This window comes from Musa acuminata, chromosome BXJ3-3 (assembly GCF_036884655.1).
Source record: "Musa acuminata AAA Group cultivar baxijiao chromosome BXJ3-3, Cavendish_Baxijiao_AAA, whole genome shotgun sequence".
Classification (NCBI taxonomy): Eukaryota; Viridiplantae; Streptophyta; class Magnoliopsida; order Zingiberales; family Musaceae; genus Musa; species Musa acuminata.
The window spans coordinates 5,521,385-5,534,409 of NC_088351.1; the positions used below are offsets into that span (position 1 = coordinate 5,521,385).

General features: G+C 38.0%; 2 protein-coding genes across 2 annotated transcripts; one reads left to right on the top strand and one right to left on the bottom strand.

Moving 5' to 3' along the window:
- Positions 1–7,650: 7,650 nt before the first annotated feature.
- Positions 7,651–9,000, bottom strand: LOC135633067 (protein BIG GRAIN 1-like). Its single transcript, XM_065142131.1, has one exon. It carries the CDS (start codon positions 8,996–8,998, stop codon positions 7,889–7,891), a length of 1,110 nt encoding a protein of 369 aa, XP_064998203.1. The 5' UTR covers positions 8,999–9,000; the 3' UTR covers positions 7,651–7,888.
- A 2,858-nt stretch (positions 9,001–11,858) lies between these two features.
- LOC135632277 (heavy metal-associated isoprenylated plant protein 23-like) lies at positions 11,859–12,730 on the top strand. The gene is made up of 2 exons (XM_065140707.1): positions 11,859–12,247; positions 12,339–12,730. Exons 1-2 carry the CDS (start codon positions 12,097–12,099, stop codon positions 12,635–12,637), a joined length of 450 nt encoding a protein of 149 aa, XP_064996779.1. The 5' UTR covers positions 11,859–12,096; the 3' UTR covers positions 12,638–12,730.
- The last annotated feature ends 295 nt before the right edge of the window (positions 12,731–13,025 follow it).

The following is a 13,025-nucleotide window of genomic DNA, read 5'->3' on the forward strand; positions in this document are numbered from 1 at the left end:
ACACCAAATCGATTGATGTTGAAGAATCAACTGATTAGCTATGATTGGGGACGAAATGCCTTTTACATTCACAGCTTACTGATCTTGCCGAGTAGCAGAAGTTGACTTGACTTATACACATAAAACACTGCTTCGTCAAGCATGAGATCAAAGCAAGTGCGAAGCCAAAACTCCAACGAGGACCAAAAATAAACCATAGTTCATGTGCTTTTTCAATCTCATGATAAGTTCGAGTTATTATTCATGATGTGGTGTTCTTGCTGGAATTTTAGGCACAGTTTTAATTAGCTTACATTCAGCAACCTAATATAAGTACTATATTCAGCAACAAATAGTAAAAGTGCCTGATAGATTTAAGTACATTCATATATGATATAGTACAAAGTATACTTTTACATGTGGGTTTTAGATATATGTCAAGAATCATCATAATAGAAGCCATCGGAATAACAAATAGATGTGGTTATGTTAATCACTACAGTAATAATAGATTATTTTTCTATGTTTAATAACTACAGTAATATATTGTGTTACACTATGAATTATAATCATAGTAATAAGTGGTTTCATCCTGCAAATGATAAATTCACTATTTATGTATTTTTTAGCTTACATTAAGCAATCCACAACCGTTCATCCTTATGAATCTTAATCGATTGCTCTAGCAAGGGCTGATGAAGCTCACATATATCTTCTTCTTGTTTGCAGTAAATGATCTCTCCGGCCTCGAATCAAAGCAATCTTTGTGAGTAATCTTTGCATCAGTGGCCGTAGTTACTGCGGTGACATGGGTAATAAGGATTGAATCATGTGTGCTTGAACGATCGTACTCATCTACAGAGCTGGAAGCAACCTGGCAAGCTTTTACATGCAATAAAAGCCGCACGTTCCGTCCATCGCTTCGCTCCCTCAGCTCCAATGATGACTGCTGCCGTCGCTTCGGGCATGACATCTGTTATCCATGTCCTCCTGCTCGCGGATCGGCAGCACAGCCTAACAAAGTTGCCGCTGCTACTCGTGCGAGAACCGAAGCCATCATCGGAGCCACAGACACAGTACGAGACGACAGGGTACGGCGCTAGTGCTTCCTTGGGGACGACGACGACGACGACAGCGCATGCTCGCACGTGGGCGGAGCACGCGTGGGGGACAGCGTCAGACATCGTCCAGTTTTTAGCTGTCCTAAGCATCATCATCGGAGATCTGTTTCCCATTTCTTCCGCTCGATCTTACTCCATTTCAGCCGAGGGGATTGGCGTTGATCGAGAAATTGGAGGACGAATGGGGTATGACATAATCACACTATAAAGCATCAATGAAGGCGTCTGAAACAACTCTTATCGTCTCGCATCTTTGCACCGCCGCATTGATTGCCATATTAATTTGATGGGTATGATTTTGATCGTCCGTTTAAAATGGATAAATTTGAAGGTATTACTTTATATCACAAAGACTTTAATAGTTCATCTTAAAAACATAAATTTAAAATTTATCTTTATTATTTATTTTTATATTAAAAAAATAATAATTTTATAGAATTAATTAAATTCTTTCATCGAAGTTGTCATTGTTAATAGATTCAGGCTGCATGACCCCACGAGAAAAAAATCTTGCTAAAAGACTATGAGGGAGAATAAAATTGAGGGAGAGAGCTCGATATGTTCTCAATCTATCATGATGATTCTTTTTTTATTAATTGAAAATTAGTTTTATGATATTTTGTATAGTGGTAAATGATATTATTTGTTTCGATATAAATAATATTGTTTGATTTCGTCTATAGTGAAAGCTCCATGGAGGCCCTTAAGGGTATTAATCAAAAGTCCTAGTTGGCATCTCTGAGTTAAAGTAGGTAATCAGGATAATTTATCATAAGATTCTGAGCTAGAATCTCTATCGATAGAGCATATTGTGATTAATGTAAAGGTGTTGATGCCTTATAAACTAATTTACCGATGTAAAAATATTGATATCTGCTAAATGTGATTCGATTTAATTTACGAAGATAGATGTGCTTGGTTGGCAAAATGAATATGTAAGATTGATAGATTTGTTTTGACTAACATTGGATATCCTACATCATTAGATTAGAATTGTAAGACTGATCGATTAATACAAATATAAATATGAATAACCATTTAGAATCAACACATTGACGTGAGTTATTCCACTCTGATTTCGTTGGAGCTCATTCACTTATGTCTACCAAAGCCATCCTTACAATAAAACCAGTATAATTTGTGTTTCATCGGGACAACATATGATTAAGATTTTTAATGTTATATGTACAAATTAGCCCGTATCTTATAACCACTTTAACAATTTAGAAAGATTTTAAATAATATGGACATAATATATGTAAGATGGATAATCTATTATTACGTATAATAATCATTAATGTTAGTGGTCAATGAACATTTACACCATGACGGAAGTGTCAACATAGTTTTGGTTTGATCTCAGATGCGTAAGGTTGCCTACACGGAAACTCGGGTGGCGGAAGTGAGCATCGAATCGAGTTGAGTTCGGGCCTTGTCGCTTGTTTCTTTATCGTTAGCTCTTGCACACAAGCCGAGGTCGGGAGAAAGATTTTTTTGACTCTGACACCTCCGAAGTTTAAGTTAGTGTTGGGTGGAGTAAGAGTGCATTGAATGCTCAAAGCCCCCCTTGGCATTGGTCAGAGAGTTGACTTTTATACCTGTGAAGGAGAGTCGATTGTATATAGTTCTTTAATGACTATTAACTCATCGAGAGGATGATTTGTACCATACGGACAAGCGTGGATCGACTTGTACAGACTCGCATCATGCGATGCCGTTCCGAGCTTTTCGGAATGGCTTTGCGGTATTCGACGCTGACTTATACGACATCGAACAACATGAGGGCATGTGATCACCTCGTTTAGGTCTAAGGTGTTGTGTCGTGTCAGCCCGAAGGTCATTTTTTGGCCTTGTCGTGGTTGTCGTCTGCTGCCACATGGATGGTGATGAAATGTATCATATAATTACTTATAATAGCTTTAATATTCTTCACTATAATTTAGTATTTTATCAATTATATCGATTTGTATAAAAACATAAGATCTTATATTTATTAAAATTAGTATATTTAATTTCGTATACAAATTCAAAATAAAAACCAATTTTCTAAAGTTTTGTCCTCGCAGAATGTCATGAAAATTTCACAAGACGCTGAGAATAATTTAAAATTTTTATATTCTTAATCTCAAACAGAGACTTATGAACATAAATCACTAAATATATATATATACCTCCTCCATTTACAACACTGAACACAGTTGGAGAGAGAACTCGTTCTCACAAGAAAACTCATGCATGCATGGCCGAGTTGCCTTCTCTCACAGTAGACTTCAACTGGCATCAGCTTCAAGAACAGACGGTTTCGATTTATTATTTAAAATTAAAATATATATTTCAATTTTTTTTATCTTAATTGTTTTAAAAATATCATTCTAATTAATCATTTATTAAGTTATTAGAATGGACAGATTCGTTATTTGGAGAGGTATTTGATCATTTAGATTTTTTAAATAATTTTCAGATCCGATTTGAACCAAAAAAGAATCACTAGATCTCGATTTTGATTTGCAACTATTGAATCATTAATCTGACTCGATTTTGATTTTTGATCGAGTTGTGGCTTCTTCGAGTACCAACCAAGAGAGAGCATAGTGACGTTGACAATAATGACTGCTCCATCCCTTCCTAAACACACCCACACTAGATAGGTACACGGACAAGTGCTTGTGTTCTGCCATCGATGTCTCGACCCAAAAGCCACGTACATTATCTCCTCCATTCATGACACCTTCTGGTAGGAGGGACCTTTCTCTCAAGAAAGGCAGTGGATAGAGGAAAGAGACAGTGCCTTGAGCTGTCTGAATCGCATTCAATTACTGTTCGCAGGATTGCCTGTCGGTTGTCTTGTTACAGTTAATGGTCCATGCAACACCAGCCAGTGTCCATGGCGGAGGTGATTACCGACAATGATTATTATTGCCTCTATTATTTATTTGGATACTACATATTATTTTTTGTTGTTATCGAGGGTATGAAATTAATATTTTTGATAGACTTAAGCAGGTAATATATTTTATTGGATGTAACATAAGAGAAATGTACCTCTCTCCCTCTCTCTCCCCGGGCGGCCATGCGGGTGCGTGCCTCATACGCCGCAGTCGTGTTCGGCCTCTTTGGAGCACTAAACCAAACAGTCGACATGGATGCGTGGCCCGGCAGCGGTGGCCGCGCTCACGTGCGGCGGTGGCTCCACCCCCGGGGCGCGGCTTTTGTGGCGAAGGCGAGAGGTACATGCATCACTGGGATCTCGAAGCCGATGGCGACGGTCCGTACCGCCATGCACGACAGGGAAATCTCCGGCCGTGCTGCCCTGCCTTATGATATGTAGCTGGCGTCGCGGCCTCATCTCAGCAAGTGCTTGTTGTGTCGCCATCTACGAATGAATTCGCGAGAGTGGCGATCATGTTGTCGTCGGATCCCCGTACATCATGATGGATGGATGGATCGAAATCTCGTCTTGGCACATCTATGTCGTGACTGAAATAATGATGCATTAAATGTATCACTGAAGTGTTAGGAAGTACTTTGGAGAAATAAAAGCGTAAGAAGTAATCAATTGAATGGATGAATGCCAAATTTAGTGGTCAGTGATGTGCTTTGAGATTAATCAAATGTCCATTTTTTTTCAATGAAAGTAATAAAAATGAGATTCAATTCTTCGATCTTGATATTAGTTTAAGTAGCTAAGCTAACTTCGTTGGCATTCTTATAAAATACTTCGATTGGGATTTTTAACCTTGAATATTTAGTGAATAAGTTTAATAAACTATTATTTGAATAATGTGTGGTAAGTGAGTCTAGTACATTATTGCATAATGATGTTATGGATGCTTTAGAGAATATTTTCTTTATTTGTCAACAAGTTTGAGTCTATATTGAGGATATGATAGGTTGCTAATTTATAAAATTTTATTGATAGATTGAAGGGGATTGATGCATGAAGGACCATAATGAGGCCAAAGAGCATAGATTTATCTAAAAAAAATTCTATTTATAATATTATGACCCTATCTACCTTCCACGCGGAGGGATATTCTTCATATCAAATTTGATTCGCATGATTCTTATTAAAATGTGATGTTGATATATGAGCATCATCGACTAATTTCTTAAGACTGTATTGATTTAGATTCACAAGTAAATTGAAGAAAAAAATTACTTAGAGGATAGGTGATGTTTGGTCATGCTCTAACTTGAATCTTAAGCATTCTATCGAACTTAATATAAGCAATAACTTTTCCACATGTCTTTCTCTCGTAAATAGAAATCTAGACTAAATTATAAGTGAGAGATCAAGATACGATGAAGTGAATTGTAGGAGTGGTGGATTAGTAGTCCATTTGCAAGCCCCACATTCCTAACACATTCTTATTTCGGTGCCAACTCAATTTGATTAGGTTTATCTCATTTATTACGTATTGATGTGTCAAGATCCATTTAGAGTTTGTGTTGAAAAAAGAAAAAATATCATAATTATGTCGGATAATATACATAGAAGGATAAATCTCATAATGGAATCATATTGAAACTCTAATGAGTAGGGTGGAATATATCCAATTATTAGTCAAGCTAATTTAACATCCTTTAACTTTTATATTTGCTTTGACATCCTTTAGCAAATGTCATATTTTTACACTTTATATCGTATTCGTGAGTGGTCTTTTCAGTTATCCATGATTATAATATGAATTTATTTAGATTTAGTCAATGTAAGTTTGAGAATTATAAGAAAATATCTTCTCTTGATCACTTAATTGCTTAAAACATTAATGTAACAATAATAACAATAATAAGATCATAAAGTTTCAACAATTTAGGATCGCATGAATCTTTTAGGGTTATTGAGATATGTAAATAGTCATATTTCTAGTAAAATAAAAAAATATTTCAATATTTATTAATAATTTTTATAAAAATATTTTTAGGTCTCATTCAATTTCTCTATATATCACTAATAATAGATCTTTCTAAGTACATATTTATTAATAAAATCTCTTAAAATTATTATAGCTTATTATTTAATTTGCCACTGCACAAATCCTATTGTGTATACGTTAATTATCAAGGTTAATAAGTCTAGATTTCCTTCTTATTGGGGAGGTACATGGAGAAACGAGTTAAGCATCATATTACATATTTGATAAATGATTTATGTGTGCTAACTGGTAAAGATTTTGACAGTTAATTGATCACAAGATCCTAAGTTTGAATTCCAATTTTACAATTTACCCCCTTACAAAAAACCTTATAAAATTAAAAAAATATTTTTTTTACAGATAAAATAAATAAAATTTGATATGGATATAATGACACATGATACACTATCATTACCTCACCATCATCTCATTGTTAATCAGATAACGCACTGTCGTTTCTATCCTATAGAGTTAATTACGTAAAAAAATAATTCAAGTAATCATTACTTGATATTTTCTTAGGTTTAATCAATTTAAATATACAACAGTTTTATATATTTAATCATGATCTCAAACATAATGGTTAAAAAATCTCAACAGTTTTTCAACAACTAAATTGGCTCGACTCATTTACTCCATTTTCAACAACTAAATCTCAGCTGTTTATGATGAAGGCAAGATTGGACTGTATTATTTTCTATTTTTAATATCGGAAATTATATTAAAAAAAAGGATAAACAGTAAAATAAAAATAAAATTCAATCTAAAAATATTATTATAAAGGACTCGCATTGACTTGTGAATTAGGATAATTGATTGACTTAATAAAATTTATCCCAATAGTTTAGGTTATAACAAATCATGTCAAATGATATAATAGTTAGCTTAATCACACAAGCACCATATCATTATTAGAGATTATGAGTCAAAATGTTCAAAATTAACATATATTACGTCACATATTAATCCAATCCAAAAGTTTAAATTATTTTATTGTGGGCCAACCCTAACCGGAATCTTTCAATTTTCTTAAGCTCCATCTCTTTTTAATCCATCTATCACACATGAATATTTTTGACAGTTTCCTCTATTCATATATAGATTGATTTTTTTTCTTTATTTATAAGGATTTAAATTTTCATTTGTGCACTTCAAATCATTTTCATTCAGTCAAACTATAGCTTGATTGGCTCAATTTTTTTAAAAAGGTTAATTTATATAGATTAAATTTTCATTTTGGAAATCAAATATTTATGAGGATAAATTAAATTGATCAAGATTAATATATATCAATTTAATCCAAAAATTTAAGATATTAGATTATATACCAATCTGACAGATAAATTTATTTATTTTTATTTCACACATATAAATACTTCAACCCGCTCAATCAAGTGTCTGTGGAGGATTATAGTCTCCACAGATGCCTGGATCTATCGATGGCTCTATGAAAGTGACTGTGCACATTACTATCATGGCCATGCTTCCATTGGGCCCTGCCAGGTTGCAAAGGATCCGATACCATTATTATTGCTATTATGTTGGTTCGAGCCGTGGGTGCGCGTGCCCGACCATGCTGCAGCTGCTTATTACCGAACCAAATCGAAATCATGGACAGGGTCGATGTAGCACAGCAGTAGATACATAAACCCAAACAGCCCGACTCTCTTCCACTACTACACACTTTTAATCTGTTGCATAACATAACATAAATTAAAAATTAAGTCACTCTATTTATTTAATTTGCCCTATTAATTATCATTCCATAACAAACATAACCTCTCTTACCAAGGAAAATAAATGTTCCTATGTAATTATTTCTTTTTCTCGTGGATTTTTTGGTTTTTAATTTTAGTGGCTTATTATTTTTCTCTAGTGGATCAAACCTTGAGAGATCGCCCGATTAGTGCTGACGTCGGTGGTCCCGTACACGGGTAGCTCATCACGGTACCCTCCTCCTCGCATCACCACCGTCAGATTCTCCAGCTCGAACAGATCCGAACTCGACTCGCTCCCCCCGTCCTCTCCTTCCTCTTCTGCCTCCGCATCCGCCCCCGCCGCCCTCAGTAGCTCCTCCACCCTCGCCGCCACCGGCGCCGCCGCACCCTCTGCGTCGTCCTGGAGTCGCTTGTGGCCGCAGGGGCGGGAGTCCTCGTCGACGATCACGCTCACTGGGTAGAACCGAACCGACCGCTTCCCCGCCTCGGCTCCCGACGCTCGCCGTCGGTCTGCCATCGCTGGTGCCTTGCTCAGGCAGGACCGCCTGCAGCTCGACGCTGACGACGAGCACGCCGAGTCCTCGCTGTCTCCGCAGCCTGCGGCCGCCGTCGTCGCGACTGCGAGAGTGGGGGTCTTGGGCTTCTTAGGGCTCCCGGCGGAGGCGAAGAGCGCGTTGAGGAAGCTAGCCAGCCGGGCACCCGGAGACGCTGGCGATGGCGCCGCCATCGATGCCGCGTCAGGCGTCCGGCTCTTCCTCAGACCCCTGAGCCCGCTACGGATCGAGCCGCACTTGGCCTTCTTCGTTTTCTTCTCCGGTGTAGGGTGATGGGGCCGAGGGATGCAGTCCGACCGAATGGACTCGGCATCGGACGATGAGGAGAAGCCGGTGGAACTACTAGTTCTGCTGGCAGCGGCGGCGGTCGTGGTTGACGAGGACGAAGAAGAGCAGGAAGTGAGAGTGAAGCTGCCTCTGGCGATGGAGCCATGGCGGCGGTAGTCGGTGAGGCTGGATCGGTTCGCCGCCCGCTCGCTCGCGGGGGACATCGTTCTGGACCGGCAGTGGCACCGGTCAATGCAGGGTACCGGCATGGGTTGCCCCTCTCGCTTCTTGTGGTTGGAGGAGAGGTCGGGCGCTCGAAGGTGGCCGTTGTTATCGGAGTGTTCTTCGTCGATGGATCGGTAGATGGCGTCGAGGAGAGAGGAGGAGAATGACGGGTTCTTCGATCGGCTTCGACGGTTCGGCGGTCTCTCCCATCGCTCCATCCGTCCCTCTTTCCGTATGTCAGTGGCTAACGGTTTCTTGTTCCTTTATAGGAGAGGGACTTTCGTACTGTTGTATCCCGTCACCTCTAGTAAGCTTACTCTAACGCCGACCTCGTCGCGCTTGAACGAATATATATATATATATATATATATATATATATATATATTAGATTCTAAGAAAATGGAGGTGATGATACCGGAGGTGAGATGAGGTAACAAAAGTATCCTTCTCTTGAAAGAGGCAGCTTACCACTTATCGGCAACTTCCCATTAGTCAATAAGTGGAAGAATCGCGACTGATAACGAAGTTTGAAAGAGATTGTTAGGTGTTAGAATTTATTTTGTTTGTTTTTTCCTACCAAGTGGAGGAATCGCGATTGCAAGTTATTATTATTTCTCACGTACTCAATTATGTGTAGTTTCTCATTGTAGTTTTTACTATTAGTATTAATATTGCCACTTAGCTGCTTCACCATCACATTCGTATAGGATAGTTAGGAAGCGACTCCGCATGGGTACGGGCTCAACCCAAGCCGGCCCAGTGATGCCGGCCCATCGGACCTGACGTAGACCAGCTCAAGAAGGCTGGACTTTGCGGTCCAGCCTATGCGAACCAGATTTGATCCGGTCCAAGCGGGCCAAATTTAGTTCGATCCAGCCCAAATTCACGTTTCTCGGTTCGAAAAGCTGGTCGAGTGGTTCTGAACCAAACGGGAACTAAGATCTGATGATTTGGTTTCAAACTAATCAAAAAATAAATAAATAATCAATCAAATATTAAAATGAAGAGTTTAAACATCCTCGTCGAGACCTAATATAACTCAAATCAAAATTTAACATGGTAAATGTAAGACCTAATATAACTCAAATAATTTTTTTTCTATTTACTCTTATAAGTCAATCTTAATATTATCCACTTTTGATGTACGATTAATTGAAAATATTATATTATATCTCAATAATTTATTTTATATTTTAGATAAATAGATAGATAGATACATAAAGAGAGTCATTGGATTTAGCATGTACCAACATGACGAGGAAGAGCCGGATGTTAGGTGGCTGCCATCCGAAGTATCCCAAAGTGCTTGCTTAAGGATGAAGGCATCATGCACATGAGAAAAAGAAGGAAACAGATGCAGTCGTTGGCATCAAGCTGAAATCTTTTGTAAGGGGATCCAAAAAGAGGGAGTCAGTGAGAAAGTTGACGACATAAATATTCTATAGCCATTAACTGGAGGCCAAACTTTGTTGAGAGCCGCAGCTTTTCTCGCCTCTCCTTTAAGAATCTCGTGTTCATTCCTGTAAGACCAAAACATTGCACCCCAAAGGCACCAAGAAAAAGCACCTGCATACAGTGAATTGATAGGGGGAATACAACACCATCCTGTGCCATTCGGTCATCTTAGACCCGTCTCTTGACACAACGAATTGATCGACTTATTCTAATTCCATGGCAGTATATAAATCTCAGCTTTTCTTTCTCTCTCTTATTCTATGCCAAGGGAAAAAAAATCTTGGAAATTATTATCATTACAATAATACTTCCCTTAGACTACACATCATCCACTGCGGCCTTATATAACCGTAGTTATAAATAATTTAAAAACAATGATTTTGTTGAATGTTCTATTAACTTGGACTTTTTATTATGAGTATAAAAAATTATATTAATAGAACAATCTAAGATCACAATTATATGAAAACCATGGAAATAAAATAAAATAAATATTCATCTTATTCAGGGGAAAATATCATTGACATTTTAGTCATGACGTGGTTCAGATCTGTATATACAGAGTTTTCCGATGTTCCTTCGACATCAAAAGACAAAGCTTGTGAGGTGTCATTTATGCGAAGATCGAGGTCAAGAGATGTTTTTCGACATGATCCCTTTGATACTCAGATTAGTGATTTGAGATATCCAAATATAAATTCGAGTAGTTCCAAAAAAGAAAAAGAACTTTCCTTTCATTTGAAATATGTTTTTATACCTTAAAAGATGAAAAGAAAGTTTGAGATTACCTTCATAATAAATGAGAAAGGAAACTTGTATTTTTCTAATTTGAATCTTGGTCCACGTAAACAAATGAGTGGAGGATGATTTGGATCGTGTGAGAACCATATATCGATTCACGTTAGATTTCCTATCAAGAGCTTTTCCTTTTTTATATATTTATTTTTTATTTCTCTATCCTTAAGAGTTGTGAGGATGTTATTTTATAAAAATTTCATATATCTTTATGTTTTAATGGAAGAAGTATGTAAGAAAATAAATATTATGAGCAAGATTCTTACAAGATGAGAGGAAAGATAACAAAATATTTTCAAAGTTTATGTGCAAAATTGTATAAGGTGATTTGTGCACGAGCTAATCAGGATTAACTCAAGAGAACTTATAGTTGATCTTACATAATGAAAATTTTTTTTAATAGACTTAGAGACTGAGTGTCACGTCACATAAATCTTATGTTTACTTTTCTAATATTATAATTTAATTATTGGTTATTCATATTATTCTTTTAGTATCAAGATGTGGTGGGCGGATAATGACAAAGAAGTTTAGTATATTGGATCAAGTGAAGAATTAAAGGACCACACTATGCTATTTAGGTGAATTCGTCCAAGAACATTTACAGTTCAAGTTCCAATAGGTTTCTTGTGCCTTAAGGACCAGCTTCTCCACTCCCCCACACGTCACCTTATATTATTCTTCTGAGGGCCAAGGCCCAATCACACACACACAAGTACAGTATCGTTCCCTGTTGAATTTGCCTTAATCATTGCTGCATTCGAAACCTTTTGGGTTGGTGATAGTCTTTTTGGTTTCTCTCTCTCGTGCCTATATAAGAGGGGTTGCAGTGAAGCAAAGTTGCAGCAAAGAAGACCGACCCGAAGTAAGGTATCTCAGAGAGAGAGAGAGAGAGAGAGAGATTGTTTTCCTTTCCAAGGAAGAACAAACACCAAGAGCTAAAAGCACCAGTATAAGCTCTTGGTCTGATTCATAGTTCTTCTCATAAACAATCTTGTCCCCTCTTCTTCTCTCCTTTCCTTCTTTTCTTTTATGATTGTCGAGGGTGTAGCTGCAAAGGAGCACCATGGGAGGCACCTTAGATTTCCTCTCCAGCTTGCTCGGCGGCGGCCACAGGTACAACAAGAGGAAGCAGTTTCAGACTGTGGAGCTCAGGGTCAGGATGGACTGCGAGGGCTGCGAGTTAAAAGTTAGGAATGCACTTTCTACCATGAAAGGTTCGACCTTCTCCTCCTGTACTAGTAGTCCGTCGAGCCATTGTTATACCAACTCCTGATCTACTTCACTTCCACCGGGTGATCTCCACAGGAGTTCGATCGGTGGACATCAGCAGAAAGCAGTACAAGGTGACTGTGACAGGCTATGTGGAGCCACACAAGGTGGTGAAGAGGGTCAAGTCCACCGGGAAGAAGGCTGAGATCTGGCCGTATGTTCCTTATAACGTCGTTGCTCGCCCGTATGCTGCTCAAACCTACGACAAGAAGGCACCTGCGGGGTACGTAAGGAACGTGGAGGCGATCAGAGTCTCCAGCCAAGTCGTCAAACCAGAGGACGAGCTTGCCGCCTTGTTCAGTGATGACAATCCAAATGCCTGCTCCATTATGTGACTCTACCCGTCTCAACTCTGCTTTGCGGAAGAGTTACTGCAGTGTAAGGAATTCACATAATAGATCATATTTATGTAGCAGTTCGATACTCCAGAGTTGGAAGTAGTAGCGATTATGTTTTCTAATAATAAAGAAATAAAAAAAGAAAACATGTGATGATAAAAATACAAAAAAAAAAAACTACCGGAGTCACTCCAGCTCCTTATCAAATCAAAATCAAAGACTCCATAAACTAGATTGGCCCGACATCAATACGTTTAAACAGCTTATAGTCAACGCTAAGAGGTTGACCTCCATAGAAGATCCTATACTCGATAGAGCCGAGCAATAACTTGTGCTTTTCAGGGCTGGGCATAAGTAGATGTAATATATTAAAAGACGCATCTCC

Excerpts from the sequence above, each read along its gene's own strand:
- LOC135633067 (XM_065142131.1), bottom strand. The coding sequence starts at position 8,998 with ATGGAGCGATGGGAGAGACCGCCGAACCGTCGAAGCCGATCGAAGAAC.
- LOC135632277 (XM_065140707.1), top strand. The coding sequence starts at position 12,097 with ATGGGAGGCACCTTAGATTTCCTCTCCAGCTTGCTCGGCGGCGGCCAC. Across the intron at positions 12,248-12,338 it reads TGCACTTTCTACCATGAAAG|GAGTTCGATCGGTGGACATC; the intron begins GTTCGACCTTCT and ends TGATCTCCACAG.